The following is a 20,232-nucleotide window of genomic DNA, read 5'->3' on the forward strand; positions in this document are numbered from 1 at the left end:
ACCAACTCCCGGAGTTCACTCAGACTCATGTCCATCGAGTCAGTGATGCCATCCAGCCATCTCATCCTCTGTCGTCCCTTTCTCCTCCTGCCCCCAATCCCTCTCAGCATCAAAGTCTTTTTCAATGAGTCAACACTTCGCATGAGGTGGCCAAAGTACTGGAGTTTCAGCTTTAGCATCATTCCTTCCAAAGAAATCCCAGGGCTGATCTCCTTCAGAATGGACTGGTTGGATCTCCTTGCAGTCCAAGGGACTCTCAAGAGTCTTCTCCAACACCACAGTTCAAAAGCATCAATTCTTCGGCCATACGGTAAAAGTGATTGTTTACAAATCTCTCTCTTTAATATGGATTTCCTATGTTTTGTAAGTCTGGAATTTTAATCTTTATCTTTGCTGAGAATAACTACTTTGTAAGACAGTATATATGCCCACACCATGTTGATTAAAACACCTTTGCTCCATCAGAGCTCTGGTCCCCGTGTCTTTCTTTCTTTCTCTCTCTTTTTCAGGCTGATCCCCTGCAGCGCAGAGGCTCTCTGAGTTCACTTTCCTGTCCAGCTTCTAAGACCCTCTCGAGAAGGTGCTCTGCACCTTCACCCCATCGAGAGGGTGCTTGAGGCCTCCGTGAACAGAGCAAGCCCCGTGCAGGGGCTTTATTGGCTTTCTGTGTAAACAAAGGAATATCAGCTTCTTTCTCTCCTTTACTTTCTTTTCATCAACTCTGGACCACCAAGTTCCGGTCCATTAAAGGACCTCAACAAGAGACTCCAAGTTAGAGCCGCCAGCTAAACTGATCCTGAATTTCTGACTAACAGAAGATAACACATGTTTTTTACTGTTTTCAATTATTAAGTTTTAGGGTAATTTATTACATAGCACTGGAAAATTAATAACCGATAGAATCCAAACCACTGATCTCTTTGGTGCATATACATTTAGGATTGTTCTGTTTGCGTGGTATATTGACCCTTTTATCATTATGTTTTTTTCTTGCTCAGCTGTGACCAACTCTTTGCGACCCCATGGACTACAGCATGCTGGGTTTCCCTGTCCTTCACTATCTTCTGGAGTTTGCTCAAACTCATATCCACTGAATCAGTGATGTCATCCAACTATCTCATCCTCTGTTGTCCCCTTCTCCTCCTGCCTTTAATCTTTCCCAGCATCAGGGTCTTTTCCAATGAGTTGGCTCTTTACATCAGGTGGCCAAATATTGGAGCTTCAGCTTAGCAAGAGTCCTTCCAATGAATATTCAGGGTTGATTTCCTTTAGGATAGACTGGCTTGATCTCTGTCAGGGACTCTCAAGAGTCTTCTCCAGCACCACAGTTCTAAAGCATCAGTTCTTTGGTGCTCAGCCTTCTTTATGGTCCAACTCTAACATCCTTACACGATGACTGGAAAAAACCATAGCTTTGATATATGGACCTTTGTTGACAAAATAATATCTCTGCTTTTTAATATGCTGTCTAGGTTGGTCATAACTTTTCTTCTAAGGAGCAAGTGTCTTTTAATTTCATGGCAGCAGTCACCATCTGCAGTGATTTTGGATCCCAAGAAAATAAAGTCTGTCACTGTTTCCATTGTTTCCCCATCTATTTGCCATGAAGTGATGGGACTGAAAGCCATGATTTTAGTTTTTTGAATGTTGAGTTTTAAGCCAGCTTTTTACTCTCCTCTTTCACTTTCATCAACAGGCTCTTCAGTTCCTCTTCACTTTCATAAGAGTGGTGTCATCTGCATATCTAAGGTTATTGATATTTCTCCCAGCAGTCTTGATTCCAGCTTGTGCTTTCTCCAGCCTGGCATTGCCTATGATGTACTCTGCATATAATTAAATAAGCAGTGTGACAATATACAGTCTAGATGTTCTTTCCCAATTTGGAACCAGTCTGTTGTTCCATGTCTGATTCTAACTGTTACTTTTTGAGCTGCCTACAGGTTTCTCAGGAGGCGGTAAGTGTTAGTCACTCAGTCGTGTCCAACTCTTTGTGATCCTATGGACTATAGCCAACCAGGCTCCTCTGTCCATGGGATTCTCCAGGCAAGAATACTGGAGTGGGTTGCCGTTCCCTTCTCCTTGGGAGCTTCCTGACCCAGGGATTGAACCAAGGTCTCCTGCATTGCAGGCAGATACTTTACCATCTGAGCCACCTGGGAAGCCCAGGTAAGGTGGTATTCCCATCTCTTTAAGAATTTTTTTATAGTTTCTTGTGATCCACAAAGTCAAAGCCTTTAGTGTAGTAAATAAAGCAGAAGCAGATGTTTTTCTGGAATTCCCCTGCTTTTTCTATGATCCAACAAATGTTGGCAATGTGATATCTTGTTCTTCTGCCTCTTCTAAACTCAGATCGTATATCTGGAAGTTCTCAGTTCATATACTATTGAAGCCTAGCTTGAAGGATTTTGAGCATTACCTTGCTAGCCTGTGAAATGAGTGCAATTGTGCAGTACTTTGAACATTCTGTGGCATTGCCCTTCTTTGGGATTGGAATGAAAATTGACTTTTTCCAGTCCTGTGGCCAGTGCTAAGGCATATTGAATGCAGCACTTTTACAGCATCACCTTTTAGGATTTTAAATAGCTCAGCTGGAATTCCATCACCTCCACTAGCTTTGTTTATAGTGATGCTTCCTAAGGCCCACTTGACCTCACACTCCAGGATGTCTGGCTCTAGATGAGTGATCACACCATCGTAGTTATCTGGGTCATCAAGGTCTTCTTTGTACAGTTCTTCTGTGTATTCTTGCCACCTCTTCTTAATATCTTCTGCTTCTGTTAGGTCCATACCATTTCTGTCCTTTATTGTGCCCATCTTTGCATGAAATGTTCCCTTGGTATCTCTAATTTTCTTGAAGAGATCTCTAGTCTTTCCCATTTTGTTGTTTTCCTCTATTTCTTTACATTGTTCACTTAAGGCTTTCTTATCTCTCCTTGCTATTCTTTAGAACTCTGCATTTAGATGGGTATCTCTCTCCTTTTCCCCCTTTGCCTTTCACTTCTTTTCTCAGTTGTTTGTAAGGCCTCCTCAGACAACCATTTTGCCTTGTTGCATTTCTTTTTCTTGGGGATGGTTTTGATCACTGACTCCAGCACTCTGTCCATAATTTTTCTGGCACTCTATCAGATCTAATTTCTTGAGTCTATTTGTCACTTCTACTGTATAATCATAAGGGATTTTATTTAGGTCATGCAGTTTTCCTGGCCTAGTGGTTTTCCCTACTTTCTTCAATTTAAGTCTGAATTTTGCAATAAGGAGTTCAGTCAGCTCCTGGTTTTGCTTTTGTTGACTGTATAGAGCTTATCCATTTTCAGCTGCAAAGAATATAATCAATCTGATATTGGTATTGACCATCTGGTGACATCCCTGTGTAGAGTTGTCTCTTGTGTTTTGGGAAGAGGGTGTTTGCTATGACCAGCACATCCTCTTGGTAAAAGTCTGTTAGTTTTTGTCCTGCTTTATTTTGTACTCCAAGGCCAAACTTGCCTGTTGCTCTAGGTATCTCTTGACTTCTTACTTTTGCATTCCAGTCCCCTATGATGAAAAGGACACCTTTTGTGTGTGTGTGTGTTAGTTCTACAAGGTCTTGTAGGTCTTCATAGAATCATTCAAATTCAGCTTCTTTGGCATTAGTGGTTGGGGCATAGACTTGGATTACTGTTATTGAATGGTTTGCTTTGAAATGAATCGAGATCATTCTGTCATTTTTGAGATTGCACCCGAGTGCTGCATTTTGGACTCTTTTGTTGATTAGGAGGACTAGTCCATTTCTTCTAAGGGATTCTTGCCCACAGTTGTACATATGGTCATCTGAATTAAATTTACCCATTCCCGTCCATTTAGTTCACTGATTCCTAAAATGTTGACGTTCACTCTTGCCATCTCATTATATAGTGTCCCTCTATAACCTTGGTGATTTTCTTTGCTCTGAAATTGACTTTGACATTTACATAGCTTCTCCTACTTTCTTTTGGTTAATTTTTCATGGTGTATTTTCTGCCATTCTTTACTTGCAGCTTATGTATATCATATTTAAAGTGAGTTTCTTATAGACTGCATGTACTTAGATCATCTTTTAAATCCAGTCTGCCAATCTCTGTCTTTTAATTGATATATTTAGACCACTAACATAATTATTTAGATGTTACAGTTTAAATACAACATTTTATTTCTTGTTTTCTGTTTTTCATTTCTACTTGCCTTCCTCCCTGTCTTCCTGAACATTTTTTTAGAATTCAATTTTGTTTAACCTGCAGTGTTTTTTAGTATATCAATTTGTATAGCCTTTTCAATAGTTGCTCTAGGCATTACTATGTGTCGACCTTTATCTGTCGTCCGTCTATCTGTTATCTACCTATCTATATGTATTATCAAAACTTATGGATTCATTTTACTAGCTAGAGTGAAGTGTAGAGCCTTATTTCTCTTTATGTCACTTTATCCTACTCATTTATAATGGTCTTAACTATTTTCTCTGCATTTTTGAGAATCACATTAGGTGGTGTTTTCATTTTTGCTTCAACTTTCAAACATAATTTTAAAAATCAAGAGGAGAAGGAAAAAACATGGTATTTCCCAAGATTTTCTCTCTTACCATGTTCTTCCTTCATGATGTTCCAAGATGCCTTCTTTTATCATATCCTTTATTTTTAGAGAACTTTGTTTTAGTTATACTTTAGGGTATACCTGGTAACAGATTCTTCTAGTTTTCCTTCATCTGAGAATGTCTTGATTTTTCATTTATTCTTGAAGGATGTTTCTGCTGGATATAGAATTCTGGACTGACAATTCTTTTCACTTAGTACTTCTGTTCTCCATGGTTTCTGATGAGAAATATGCTGTCTTTCTATTTGTTTGTTTTTTTTTTTTCTTTAGTAATGCATTGCTTCTCTCAGACTCTTAAAAGTATTCAGAAGTTTGACCATGATGTGTATTAGCATGGATTACTTTGGATTTATCTTACTGGGGTTTTGTTTAACTTCTTGAATACTTAAGTTTTGTCAAATTTGAAAATTTTTCAGTCCTTATATATTTGAAGACTTTTTTTCCAGCCCCACTCTATGTTCTGACAACTCCTTTTTTTCTTTCATATCTAGGGATTTGGAGGAGACACCAAGGTTAGATTTTTTAAAAATAATCCTACATGTCCCTGAGGCTCTATTCACTTTCCCTCCAGGCTGTTTTCTTGCTATTGTTCAGATTGAGTGATCTGTCTTGTTCTATCTTCACTGATAATCTACTCAGTTTTCTCCATTCTGCTGTTGAGCCCATTCAAAAATTTTTAGTTACTATATTTTTTATTTCTAAAATTTCCAGTTCCTCTCTTTTATATCTTCTATTCATTTTCTGAGACTATTTCTTTATTTGTTTTGTGTGTTCATAACTGCTCAGTGAAACATTTTTATGATGATTTCTTTAAAATCTTTGTCAGATAACCCTAACATCTATATAATCTTGATGTTAGCATCTGTTGATTACCTTTTATCATTCATTTAGAGATCTTTCTGGTTCTTGGTATGATGAGTGAGTTTTCAATTGAAGCCTAGACATTTGGGATTTTTTGTTATGCGAGTCTGGATCTTACTTAAATCTTGTGTTTTAGCAGGCCTCTTCTGACACTGCTTCAGTAGGTGAAGGGGGATGCTGCCCAGTTACTTCTAGGTAGAAGTCCAGATTACTCACTTGGCCTCCTTTGACACCTGGAACTGGGCTGGAGCTCCTTGTTACTGGTGAGTCAGGATGGGAGTTCAGGCTTCCACAAGCCTTCTACTCATACCATCCTGGCTTGAAGGTATAATTTGTTACTGCCTGGTTGCGGTGAAAGTTCATGCTCCCTGTGTGGTCTCCACTGACACCACAGGGAGAGGGAGAGCTTGCTACTACAGTGGATATGAATGTCCCTGCTCCTCACTTGGCTTTCTCTGATAATTTATTGATAAGGGTGTTGGGATATCATGTTAAATCCTGGCAACAGAGGAAATATTGACTTGACTTTTGCTGCCAGGAGTGGGGCTAGAGATGTTTTTTATTTATGGTGTTTGGTTGGAGAAGGATTGTTTTCATTGCTAAGTATTCTGTCTTTTCTGGTCCTTTGGCTAGAAACAGCAGACTTTTCTTGAGGTGTTTTTGTGAGTATCTGTCCATATTTGGGGGCTGCCAGCTTCTCCAATATTCCCAGTATCCAGTTTGGATACATAGACAAAAAGGAAACCTAGAACTTGATGCCCTGTCATCCATTTGACCCTGAGGTCCTTAGCCAGTCTGCTTTCTTCTCTCCACCTTTCTGAGTCTCTTATGTTTGCTTTACACATACTGTCTGGGGTTTCAGTTGTACTTCATGGGAAGACTATGGAGAAGTATGCCTATTGCGTCTTTTTGGAAGTGGAATTCTTCAGATCTCTCTGAAGAGAGCGAGCACTTTGGCTAATTTTCTAGCACACTGGGTTTCTGACAAAGCTGAGTGACACACCTAATTAATTCTATGATTAAAGCAAACATCCCAGACTCAAGGGCACAAGAAACTCATTTACCAACATCATCAGCCTGCCTTGTGCCATTATTGATGTGCATCACTAGTGAAGTCTCCTCTGATTCACCTTTGTTCCCCATCCTCATTTCTCAGGGTTTAGCACAGTGTCTGGCACAAGATGTTCAACCATTAATAATAGCAATAACTACTATCTATTAATTGTACATTACATGCTGGGCCCTTAAATAAATATTTTGAATTTGTCAAAATAACTCTGAAGGTAGATAATATTATTCTTAATTTACAAAAAAGGCTGTGAGGCTCAGAAAGTTTAAGGGAAGGAAGCCAGCCTGAGGGGGATTGAATAGCTAGTCAAATCACCCAGATATGGTAGAAGTGTGAATGCAGGCTTGCCCCAGTTCACTGCTGCTGCTTTTTATCCCTTACCACCCTTCTTCAATTGTCTACAACAAGTATGCCAAAGTCAGCCAGCTGCCTGAGTCGGCCAGAGACTGGGGTCCCCACACCATTGCTTCTAAAAAAAGATGTAGTCTGGGGATGCTATCTGCAGATCTGCAGTTGAAGACTTTATGCCAGAAGAGGAAATCATACAGGAGGCAAGGGGTGTATTCTAGAACGTCTAGGAATTCTAGAGAGGCAATTATAATTTAAGAGTGCAAGTTCTGGAGCCAGAATTCCTTAGTTCAAATTCTGGCCAGGCCTCTAAACTCACTGTGTGGCCTGGAAAAATTATTAGATTGCTCTGTGTCTCAGTTTGCCATCAGTAAAATGGGGACAATAACAATAGTATCTACATCAGAGGGTGATTAGGAAGATTAAATGAATTTTTACACATCCAGGCTCAGAACAATATCTGGCACATAGGGAGCATGCAGCAAATGTTGGCAAAATATAACAAAGAAAGAAATTAAAAGATGAATAAGACACAGCTTTGCAAACTAGAGCAGCCAGTCAAGTGAGGGATAGGGCCTTAAGGCTCAGAGAAGTGGTAACTAACTCAGCCTGAATGCAGGTAGGATCAGTAGGGACTTCCCTGCAGAGGCAACACTTGGCCTGAGTCTCAAAAGGTAGGACCTAGCCAGGTGGGCAAGGCAGAGGCATTACTGGAGCTGAGACCCAGAGGCTGGAGAGCCTGAGACTTGAGTCTGGGATAGGGAGCCTTGCAAGAGGGAAGAGGAAGGTGGGCAGGCTGGAGGGAAGAGATCACTATTGTCAGGAGGACTTGCTCCAGTGGGAGAGATGAGAGTCCTTTCAGCTTCTCGGGCCTTAGCCACTTCCCACACTGACCACGAGCAGGAACTCTGCCCCCAGGCCTGGAGGAGATACAGACTTCTCCTCTGGGCAGCTCAGGGATTTTCATGGTCCCTGAGAGTTCCAGTCAGCTGGCTATCTCATTTCCATAAACAGCAAGGTTGCTCTTTTTCCACTGTTAATAAAAGATGTGTCCCAGTGACACTTGAGTGGGGATGAGGTTCTGTTAGAGAGACAGATGGAAGGAGGAAGAACTTGGCCCTGGGGGAGCAGGAAGAAGAGACTCAGAAAAAGGGAGCTGGCAAGGCAGACAGCCCACTGCCTGAAGCTGTACCTACCGCTTAAACTGTTGCTACCTGTGACTACCTGCTGCAGCTGCTAAGTCGCTTCAGACGTGTCTGACTCTGTGCGACCCCATAGACGGCAGCCCACCAGGCTCCCCCGTCCCTGGGATTCTCCAGGCAGAACACTGGTGTGGGTTGCCATTTCCTTCTCCAATGCATGAAAGTGAAAAGTGAAAGTGAAGTTGCTCAGTTGTGTCCGACTCTTAGCGACGCCATGGACTGCAGCCTACCAGGCTCCTCTGTCCACGGGATTTCCTAGGCAAGAGTACTGGAGTGGGTTGCCATTGCCTTCTCTGTGTGACTACCTAAGTTTAAATAAGTTAAAATAAAACATAAATTCAGTTTCTCAGTTGCGCTATTTTCTAAGTGCTTACTAGCTACATGTGACTGGTGGCTACTCTATTGGCATAGAGTTAGAACATTTCCATTATCTCAGAAAGTTCTGTTGGTCAGCACTGGCCTGGAGGCACTGCGGGGAGGCATTTCTTCCAGCAACTGACTTTGAGAGAAGGTAATATTCTCAGGGCAGTGGCGGGTGTGTTCGGTTGCTCATGTTCGACTCTTTGTAACCCCATGGACTGCCAGGCTCCTCTGTCCATGTCATTTTTCAGACAAGAATACTGGAGTGGGTTGCCATATCCCCTTCCAGGGGATCTCCTGACCCAGGGATAGAACCCACATCTCCTGCATTGGCAGGCAGATTCTTTATCATGGCACCACCTGGGGAGCCCTCAACACAGTGGAGTAAGCTCTATTTACCAGATTACTTGTCAGGGCCGGACCCCATTTGCACAGCCAACATCCTTGCTGTGCCTTGGAGACACAAACAGAGAGGCTGAAGGTCAAAATACGGCTGCCAAATTGTTCTGTGATAAAGGGTGAGCCATTTGAGCAATGAGGAAACTCAGGTGTGAGAAGAGCTGAGAAAAATAATAGCTTTATATAGGGGGAACGAGGAAGGGAGTCACCCAATCTTATGGCAGAAAGATTGAGGCAGGACTTGGGGGAAGACAGTAAAATCAGATTATAGTCTTCTAGTAGAAACATCCTGCTCTTCTTTCAAAACTGCAGCAGAGACTGAAGAGCCATAAAATGAGTGATGAGCTGGCCAGTCATATGGAAACCAGGGAAGCAGCTGAGCTGAAAATAGAATTCAGGGGCATGGGCACGAGGCCAGGCAATATTTATGGAGCGTCACTGCAAGCTTGGCCCCATGTTAGGCCTCCGGGACACAAGTGTAGCTAAGACAGCCCATCCCCCTGTTCTCCACACTGCAAGGGTGAGTGTGTGACAAGGGGAGAGATTCTGGTGCTTAGAGAACACAAGAGAGGTAGGAACTTGTTGAGGCGGGGGATCATAATCGCCCCCCACCCCACCACCACCACCAAGGAAGGCATGGGCTTCCCTGGTGGCTCAGATGGTAAAGAATCTGCCTGCAATGAGGGAGACCCAGGTTCGATCCCTGGGTCAGGAAGATCCCCTGGAGGAGGGAATGGCAACCCACTCCAGTATTCTTGCCTGGAGAATTCCATGGACAGAGGAGCCTGGCAGGCTACAGTCCATTGGGTCTCAAAGAGTTGGACATGACTGAGCAATTAACACACACACACATACAAAGAAGGCATGTCTGTTTAGTTGTGAGGGAAGCGCAGAAGCCACCAGATGGGGTGGGGTGTGAGACAAAGGGGTGACGAGGCAGTGGAGGCAGGGTGTAGCCCAAGGGCCATGATCCTCCTTGTCTCCTACTAGGCCTGGCTCGGTGCTAACCAACAGCAGGGCCAGTGGCCAGTCATGTGCTGGGGACAGGGGGACCGAAGCAGGGTGGAAGGGTGAATCCCCATTCTTGTTGAACTCTTTTAGGTGGAGAGGAGAGAAGGGATTCCCAAGCCCATTAGAGGAGCTGAGCCTTCTCAACTGGGAGAGCCCTGGCCAACTGCCACCCCTCACCTGAGCTCTGCCAGCTTCCTCGCCATGGGCCAGGGCTTGCTCCGCATGCTGGCGATCAGCTTCTTCTTATCTTCCACCTGCTCCGAGATACGGGCCAGTTCCTCCTCAGACAGAGACTCCCCACTGGAGGTGCTGGAGGCCATGGAGGATGACCTGGAGCAGAGGCAGGGTGGAGTGGAGGAGAGTGGGGAGGAGAGCGGGGTCCTCGGGGATTCTGTGGGATGCAAGGAGCCCCACAGAATGCTGAGATGCTCCCAGCTGCCACCTTGCACAGGCCTGCCCTGCTCAGAACCCTCTGTGACTTCACCCATCTGGCAGAGGAGGCCACTACTCTTCCTGCAGCCTGGAGTGCCTTGAGGGCTGCATCTCCAAACTCCATGCCTCTGAATCCTACCCACACAGACATCCTCACTTGCGTAGGGTTGCCCAATGGAAACGTATCATAATTTTAAAGTTTCTAGTGGCTATATTATAAAATAACATGAATATATTATTAATAATTTTAATAATACACTTCATTTAACCCAATATATTAAAATTTTATAATTTAAACATATAATCAGTGAAAAAATTATTAATGAGACAATTTACATCCTTTTTGTTCTGTCTTCAAAATCCAGTGTTCACCTTATACTCACTGTCAATTCAGACATGAAATTTTCATTGAACATATTTAATCTGTATTTGGATTTCATAAAATTTAGTTGAAAGAGTAGATTCACATATCTAAATTGTTTTAGACATACTTAGAACTTTTCTCATAAATGAATCAAGTGATAGAATATCATTTTCCTTTGATGTTCACATCTGCACTGATGAAACTGTCTTTTTTTGGGGGAAGAAGTGCTTTGGTTTCAAAATTAAATCAACCTCAAAACTACATCTGTCCAAGTAAATTTACTAATTCTTGGTGTGTGTGTGTGTGTGTGTGTGTGCGTCCAACTCTTTACAACCTTTTGGACTGTAGCCCACCAGGCTCCCCTGTCCATGGGATTTTTCAGGCAAGAATACAGGAGTGGGTTGCCATTTCCTCCTCCAGGGGATCTTCCTGACCCAGAATTGAACCTGTATCGCCTGCATTTCAGAAGGTTTCTTTACCTGCTGAGCCATTGGGCAAGGCTAATTCTTGTTTTAACTCAGTAGTATTAACATCAGATTAAAGTTAAATTGAATTAAAAGTTCAGTTCCTCAGTTGTAGCAGCCACATTTCAAATGCCCAACATGTGGCTAGCGACTGCTGTATGGGACAGCACAGCTGCAGAACCCTTCCAGCTGGAGGGTGTGAGGACCCTCACCATCTGACAAAGACTGTGTGCTCAGTTGCCACAAAATCCAAGTTCTTGTCTGTGTGGCTCACAGCCTCCTTCACTCATAAAAACAGTGACTCTCAGCTGAGTTGGCAGCAACCGACAGAGGGTAAGGGAGGGGCTGGAGAAGGGTTCTCCTGGGCAGCCTGCTTAGCAAGTCATAATTGGAAATATCAGGATGTGGACTTGGGTTACCACGGGCTTTAGAGACCAGTTTGCAGCAGACTCTGTGAGTTTAGCTTCTGATCAACTCCTGAGGAGCAAGGAGCGGTCATAGGAATGAGGTGGAGAGGAGGGACCCTAGCTCTTGAATGCTAGGAAGCCTAGAGCACAGGGGCTTTCTGCCGTGCCTCACGCACACCCCAGGACATCTGCCCTTGAGTTTCTGTATAAGGTGTTCCCTCAGTTTGGGCGGTGGTGGAGGTGCGACATTCAGTCACTGTTCAAATTCCATCTGGTCTTCCAAGTCTTACTGAAATGTTTACCTTCTCCATAGAGGAACCCCAGCCTCCCAGCTGTACACTCTTCATCAAATCCTTTCTGGTATACATATTGCTTTCTCTTTTGTGCTATGATGATGGCTCAGACCGTAAAGAATCTGCCTGAAATATGCAGGAGACCCAGGTTTGAATGCTGGATCTGGAAGATCCCCTGGAGAAGGGAATGACTGCCCACTCCAGTATTCTTGCCTGGAGAAGTCCATGGACAGAGGAGCCTGGTGGGTTACAGTCCATGGGGTCTCAAAGAGTTGGACACAACTGAGCAATTAACACTTGTACTATGATAGCTGATAACCCTGTCTTATTTCCCATGTCAGACTGTCAGCCTCTGGGGAAGAAGGCTGGATATTTTTCATCTCTATGCCCTGCTATGGCATGAAGCTGAAAATTGCACAATTGAGTCCTTATCCCTTACTTTGCATCTGTCTTCCAGACAGGAGACTTCCCTGGTGGCTCAGATGGCAAAAGCGTCTGCCTACAATGCAGGAGATCTGGGTTCGATTCCTGGGTTGGGAAGATCCTCTGGAGAAGGAAATGGCAACCCAATCCAGTATTCTTGCCTGGAAAATTCCATGGACAGAGGAGGCTGGTAGGCTACAGTCTATGGGGTTGCAAAGAGTCCGACAAGACTGGGTGACTTCACTTTCACTTTTCACTTTCATGCATTGGAGAAGGAAATGGCAACCCACTCCAGTGTTCTTGCCTGGAGAATCCCAGGGATGGGGGAGCCTGGTGGGCTACCATCTATGGGGTCACACAGAGTTGGACATGACTGAAGTGACTTAGCAGCAGCAGCAGCAGGGACAACCAGACAATAAACAAAAGCCCTAAGGGAGCCAGGAATGGCTGGCAGGGGTGATGGAAGAAATCAGTGGCCCCTTTTGAGGGCCTTAATTTCCCCTCTCTAAAGTTGGAGATGTACAGTGGAACACCTGAGTGAGAGTGTGGGCAAATAAGGTTTATTAGAAATGGGTGGAAGGAGTATCAACTCTTTGCCATAATCCTAGTATCTGTTTCCAAAGCCTCTTCACCCATTATCAGTGGGGATTCTTAAAACATCCTGAGAAGTGATGCAAAGTAAAGTGGAAGAGGGAGGCAAAGAGAGGGAGATGGTTCATCAAAATTGGTAGCAAAAAAATTAAACTAAAATCCCAACTTGTTGATTCCATACACCGACTCTATCAATTAACCCCCCGTGTGCCAATGCTAATAGAACAAAGGAAATATAGCAAATAAACCCCCTAATCCTGGAATTTCAGAGCTGATGGGACTCTTGAAGTTCTTCTAGATCAAAACCATATTTCACAGAAGAGGATGCAGGTCAGGTTGGGAAACGGCATGCTTAAGCCCTCTTATGACTCCTAAATTCAATTTTAATTTTTAATTTCCAATTTTAACTAGAAATTTAGAATTTTTAATTTTTAATAATTAATTTTAGATTTCTCTCAGCTCCTCTTCAAGAGCTGTAGTGAGTCACCACTACAGCTGAAATTCAGGAGATTTGGGATCTTGTCCCACCGTGCCGCTGTGTCACCTCCCCATTCACAGCCTCCGCTTGCACCTGCCCTACTGGAGGGGTTGGGACAACAGTGCGCAGGGCCACTCCACCTGGGATGAGTGTGATCCTCATCCAGGTTGGCCCCAGCGGTGAGCCGGGCAGGGACGAAGGTAGAGGCAGAGGGAGGCTGGAGAGAGCAAGGGCCGTCCATTCGTGGGAGGGGGTAGGGAGGATGGCACCTGACCCTTACAAGGGAGGGAGCAGGGCTGGCAGGAGGGAGAGGGCGCATTGAAACGCGCCTGAAGTCGGGTCACAACACACCTGTGTTTCTTCAGCTGCTTCCACATCTCTTCCTTCCTCCGGACCTCCTTTTCCTTCTTTGAAGGAGCTCTCTGCTCCCTGAGGGAAGCCCTCCCATCCTTCCTCCTCCCTCGGCAGGTCTTCTCTGCTGACCCCCGCTCCCGGTCCCCCAGCAGCTCCCGGCGTCCCCTGCGCTCTGCCTGCTTCCTCCGAGGAGACCCGGACCCTGGGCTGCCCCCGGCCCGCTCCTTCTGGCCTGGCTGGGCTCTGCGCGGAACTGGCGCCTTCTCGGCTCTATGAGGCCGCTTCATCGAGGGGCTCCTCCTGGACCTGTCACCTGCAAGGGCAGAGAATAAGTAGTTCTGGCCTCAGGGGCCTCCTCCCCAGGAAAGTGCCCCCAGCAGTGAGACGTCAGTGGTCCAGTGGCTAAGACTCCTCCTTACAACCAGGAAGCCCGGTTGGCTCCTTGGTCAGGGAACTAGATCTCACCTGTCACACTAAGAGTTAGCATGGCAACTAAAAGATCTTTCAGCCCACAACTAAGACCTGGTGCAGCCAAAATAAATAAATATGTTTTTTAAAAATAGATGCTTCCTGGAGCTTACTGGCTCCAAAGGCTCTTTCAGATGAAGCCTCTGGTCTGGGGTGAGAGCTAAGGTCTCTCTCCCTGAGCAGCAGGCACTCCCACACTCTCATCTAAACCTCAGCTAAAGACCCAGGCCTTCCTCTGCTTGGGGTGCGGTCCACTGGGGTCACAGCTGAGTCCTCTGCTTCTGCCCAGGGCCAAGGCCAAACATGGGCCTCTGTTTGGTAAGGCTGGACCACTGGCCTGCTGGCTCCACTCTCCAGGGGCTGTCCCCTTTTGTGTCCTGCCTGGCATGAGGGACAGGGCAGGTGCCAGAGCCTATCCTGCTCCTCAGCACTGCCCCAACCTTGATGCTGTTATTTTATTTTTTGATGCTGTTATTTTAAACTACTACTTTATAACACTGGCAAAAGGCTCTTGCTTGGAAAATCCCATGGACGGAGGAGCCTGTTAGGCTGCAATCCATGGGGTCGCTAAGAGTTGGACACGACTGAGCGACTTCACTTTCACTTTTCACTTTCATGCATTGGAGAAGGAAATGGCAACCCACTCCAGTGTTCTTGCCTGGAGAATCCCAGGGACGGGGGAGCCTGGTGGGCTGCCGTCTATGGGGTCGCAGAGAGTCGGACACGACTGAAGTGACTTAGCATAAACAGAATCTGCTCTACAGTGTGATCTTTCTGCAACAGCTTGCCCAACTCCTTGTTTAAGCACAACTATCCTATCTGGGCATTTACAACATTAAACACAGGAAAAATTGTAATGAGATTCTAGTATTAATAAGCAGCCTCTCCATCACTTACTAGCAGGATGTCTGAGCCAGTCACTTAACCTCTCTGGGCCTCAGCTCATCTCTAACATGGGGATGTTACCTCTCCAACAGCTTGTTAATGAACATGACACAGTGACTGACATCTGAGAACAGACATCATTACTCTGATACTCTTATCCAGAAATAAGATCTTCTTACTTGTAAAAAGAACACAGGTTTGGAGCTAGGCCAGTCTGCATGAAAATATCAGTTCTATCTTGTACTTATCTCTGTGACCACAGATAAACTACTTAGCTTTATCGCACCTCAGTTTTCTCATCTGTAAAACGGCTCTGCTGCTAAGTCACTTCAGTCGTATCCGACTCTGTGCGACCCCATAGACGGCAGCCCACCAGGCTCCCCCGTCCCTGGGATTCTCCAGGCAAGAACACTGGAGTGGGTTGCCATTTCCTTCTCCAATGCATGAAAGTGAAAAGTGAAAGTGAAGTCGCTCAGTTGTGTCCGACCCTCAGCAACCCCATGGACTGCAGCCTATCAGGCTCCTCCATCCATAGGATTTTCCAAGTAAGAGTACTTGAGTGGGGTGCCATTAGTAGCTGCTATTCCCCTACGTGGTTGGGTTAATTCAAATAGGAATAAAGGGGAGGGAGGAGGGAGGAGGGTCCAGGATGGGGAACACATGTGTACCTGGGCCGGATTCATTTTGATATATGGCAAAACCAATACAATATTGTAAAGTTAAAAAATAAAATAAAATTTAAAAATCAATAAAAAAAATTAATAGGAATAAAGGATCTGATTCATGGGAGGAACACAACAAAGGCCTTTCCCTTACTGCCCCTTCAGCCTGCCTTGCCACTTTTGTGCTCTAGGTGGGCACCTAGAACCCGACTGGCTGCAGAGCACAGTTTCTCACTGTTCACAGAGGCTCCCCACCCAGGCTTTTCTGCCTGATTATGACCAGGCTGATTTTCCCAACAGAGTTGTGAGAGCCCCAACTTTGGGCAAAACAGAACAGAGTGGAGTTTTGTCACCCAACATCCCCAGTGGCAGTCACATCAGTGATGGAGTCCAGGACAAGGAGTCCCAAGTTCTCAAATTCTTGCCTCTGTCCCACTCCCTTTCCAGCCTCTCAAGGTTGTGCATGTAATGTAGCAGCCACAGAGAGTTTTCCTCACTGCTCCCCTGATCCCTGCGCTTTACATTCTGAGAAGCAAGCTACCCTGTGAATCAGCAACAAAAACTGGTCACTGGTGGATTTGGGCAGACTGAACTGGGGATTTAGAGTCTGGGTATCTGAGCCTGAAGCCTTGTTCTGCTGGTTACTACCTGGGTAACTCTGGGCAGGTTGCCTAGTCTCCCGAGTCAGTTTCCTCGTGGGTATGCTGTTGGTGGTCTAACCAGATCTCTATTATCTGGCCACTGCATTGTTCCTTAGCTGCTCTGCATCTTGGCCCTGACAGTTCACAGCTTCTCCCTTTCCAAGGGAGCCCAAGGTTGATGGAAACCATCTTGCTGGTAAATGCCTGGGAGTTTACATCTGTCCCCTCTCTTCAAGTCAGTTGACAGACAATTGCTAACTGATATGGAATACAAATGTCCAGTCCTCTGGCCTCCAGGCAGAGTAAGGCTGGTGGTTCATTCATGTTCCAGGGCTCCCCATGGGATCAGGCAGAGGCTAAGCTCCAGCTGAACACACATCTTTGCTCAGCTTCTTCCCTTGATCTGTCCTGCTTCCCTTACTGCTTATCACCTGAGAACTGCCCTCAATAAATCACAGGCACAAGAATCCCCATCTCTTCTAGATACCTGATCTATCTATAGACACCCATCTCAAAGTGTGGTAGGTAAATTCAACTGAAAAAACATGTCTACAAGTGTGATGTAAGCTGAAACATGCTGGATTTAGCAAGCAGAATTTACTTTGCGTTTCAAAGAAAAACTACCCAAAATTCTCTTCTTGGATCTCAAGCTAGGATACTGTAGGATTCAAGAAGTACTGTGGTGAGTTTTACCCAGACCTGAGAAAAATATACTGGAGGAAGAAACTTCTAAACTAGGACCTGAAAACAGAGTTTGTGTGTGTTGAGGTGTGTGTGTGGGCAGTGGGTGGGTATAGGGTAGGGTTAGGTAGTGAGTGGGTGGGAAAGACCCAGAAATATTTTAAGCAGAGAAGATATGGTCAGTTCATGCTTTTATAAAGGTCTCATTCTGTATTCAAACCCCAATGGAGGGAGTTTATTGATAAAGATACTTGGAGAAACTATAACCACAAAGGATACTGGGAAAAGAATTGTTCTGCCTTGGCTAAGAAGATAGAGAAAATAGGTAAGAAAATTAAATGATTGGGCTTCTGGGTTTCACACCAATCTGTAAAGAGCTCCATCCTAACAATAAGAAAAAAAATCTGAGTGAACTAAAAACCAATTATAAATAGATCCATCAGAGAATTGGGTTTGTAGGGCAAGCTACTGTCCAGAAACTGGAGAGAGAGGCAGAGAATCATAGCTTATCTTGAGCAGAAGCCCTCCATGGAAGCCAGTACCCATAGTGCTTAAAGGAAGAGTTGTTGTTCCACTGCTAAGTCGTATTCGACTCTTTTGTGACCCCATGGACTGTAGCCTACTAGGCTCCTCTGTCCATGCGATTTCTCAGGTAAGAATACTGGAGTGGGTTGCCATTTCCTTCACCAGGGGATCTTTCCAACCCAGGGACCAAACCCTTGTCTCCTGCACTGCAGGCAGATTCTTTACTGCTGAGCCACCAGGGAAGCCCAAAGGAAGAGCATTCAGGGCTTATTTTAATTAGATACTCAGACACAGAAATGATCATCATGTATTTACAGATCCCAAGAGACACCATGCCACATAGGGCTACATGAGGCAGCAGCAGGTTCAGTCAATGGCAAGGTAGAGAGGAAGGATGTGGGGAAGAAATTTTATTATGGTTTCTAGGGAAAGGAAAGGGTGAGCCAGCATATGCAGAGCTATAATTGGCTATTTTGAATACTTTCAGTGGGCCCTGAAGCATAGGGACTTTCCCTAGTTTTCTGGTAACAGGTCCTGGGTTGAATAAGGTAGGTGGATAGAAGTCCAGAGTATGAACTTGATAAGGAGGTGGTTGAGCTTATAAGCTCTGGGTTGGTGGGTCTGCATATGAAAGGAAAGCTTGCAGATGACTTGTCTGCTATTTCTAAGAATTAGCTAAAACTGGGAGGGCTGTCTCTCCAGGGCCAGCAAAGCCTCAAGGTGTTATAGGATCAGACTTTAGAAGATAAAAAGCATGGCTATTACTGGTAGGAATACAAACTGTAATTGATGAAATGCTGGAGGTTCAGTGTGGACTAACTTGAGAGTTAAAAACTGCAGGGTCCAGTCTTCGGAGGAGGTTCAGTTCAGTTCAGTTCAGTCGCTCAGTTGTGTCTGACTCTTTGTGATCCCATGGACTGCAGCACACCAGGCTTCCCTGTCCATCACCAACTCCCAGAGCTTAGTCAAACTCACATCCATTGAGTTGGTGATGACATCCAACCATCTCATCCTCTGTCATCCCCTTCTTCTGCCTTCAGTCTTTCCCAGCATCAGGGTCTTTTCAAATAGGTCAGTTCTTCACACCAGGTGGCCAAAGTATTGGAGTTTCAGCTTCAACATCAGTCCTTCCAATGAACACTCAGGACTGATTTTCTTTAGGATTGACTGGCTGGATCTCCTTGCAGTCCAAGGGACTCTCAAGAGTCTTCTCCAACACCATAGTTCAAAAGCATCAGTTCTTTGGTGCTCAGCTTTCTTCACAGTCCAACTCTCACATCCACACATGACTACTGGAAAAATCATAGCTTTGCTAGATGGACCTTTGTTGGCAAAGTAATGTCTCTGCTTTTTCATATGCTGTCATAACTTTCCTTCCAAGGAGCAAGCATCTTTTAATTTCATGGCTGCAGTCACCATCTGCAGTGATTTTGGAGCCAGATTAATAAGCTAACAAATCTAATGGAAAATGTGGACAGTATACAAAAACGTATGGGTAATGTAAGCAGAGAGACTCAAACTTTTGAAAAGAATCAAAAGGAAATGATCGGAACAAAAAACACCATAAGAGAGATGAAGGATACCTTTGATGGATTCAGTAGTAGACTGATCATAGTCAAGGGGAAAAAATCAGTTGAGTGAAAGATACGTCAATAGAAACTTCCAAAACTGAAAAGCAAAGAGGAAAAAAGGATAAAAAAGATAACAGAATATCACAAGAATTGTGAGACAATCACAAAATGTGTAACATAGAGTAATGGGGATACCAGAAGGAGAAGAAAGAGAGAAAAAAATAGAACTATTTGAAGCAATAATGGCTGAAAAATGTCCAAAATCAATGACAACCACCAAACCACAGATGCAGGAAGCTCAGAAAGTAACAGGAAGAACAAATGCCAATATGCTTTAATCTAAAAGCATATTGTATTGAGACTACAGAGAATCAAAGACAAAGAGAAAATCTTGCAAGAAGCCAGAGGGAGGAAGGAAAAAACTCATTTTACCTATAAAGGAGGAAAGATAAGAATTACATTAGATTTCTCTTCAGAAACCACACAAGCAAGAAGAGAGTGAGGTGAAATATTTTAAAGCAATAAAAGAAAAAAAAAAACCCACAGCCTAATCTTGTATTAAACAAAATTATTCTTCAAACATAAAGGAGAAATAGACTTTCTCAGACAAACAAAAGTTGAGTTGATTTACCTTGCAAAAAATGTTAAGTTCTTCAGAGAGAAAGAAAATGACGTAGGTCATAAAGAAAGAGCACTTAAGAAGGAACAAAGGACAGGTAAAATATTTTATTTTTCTTATTCTCAATCTAACAGATGAGTTTGTTTAAAATAATAATAGCAACAATGTATTAGATGATTATAGCTAATAGGTAAGCGAAATGAATGACAACAATGTTAAAGAGATGAGAAGGAGGAATTGGGAACACTGTCATAAGGTGCCTGCACTACCCATGAAGAGGTATAGTTTTGTTTGAAAGTGGACTTGACTTTGTCCTAACTGTATATTGCAAACTCTACGACCACTAAAAAAAAGTGAAAAAGGAGTGTAATTGATATGCTACAAAGGAAAGAAACTGGAGTCATAGAAAATGCTCAATCAAAACCCACAAAATACAGGAAAAAGAGCTGAAGACAAGAATAGGAACAAAAAACAAGGGCAATGAATAGAAAACAGCAGCAAATATGGTCAGATCAGATC

At 44.1% G+C, this 20,232-nt stretch overlaps 1 protein-coding gene across 1 annotated transcript in view; it reads right to left on the reverse strand.

The window, feature by feature from the left end:
• TMC2 (transmembrane channel-like 2) overlaps positions 1-20,232 on the reverse strand; it is a 100,204-nt gene that overhangs the window by 63,081 nt on the left and 16,891 nt on the right. The window contains exons 3-4 of the mRNA XM_010836515.1: positions 13,659-13,974; positions 10,033-10,185 (exon numbers count right to left, since the gene is read on the reverse strand). Of these exons, the coding sequence (XP_010834817.1) occupies positions 10,033-10,185; positions 13,659-13,974 (469 nt within the window). The remainder of the gene's footprint in view (positions 1-10,032; positions 10,186-13,658; positions 13,975-20,232) is intronic.

Source organism: Bison bison, unplaced genomic scaffold, assembly GCF_000754665.1.
Source record: "Bison bison bison isolate TAMUID 2011002044 unplaced genomic scaffold, Bison_UMD1.0 scf7180017864063, whole genome shotgun sequence".
NCBI lineage: Eukaryota > Metazoa > Chordata > Mammalia > Artiodactyla > Bovidae > Bison > Bison bison.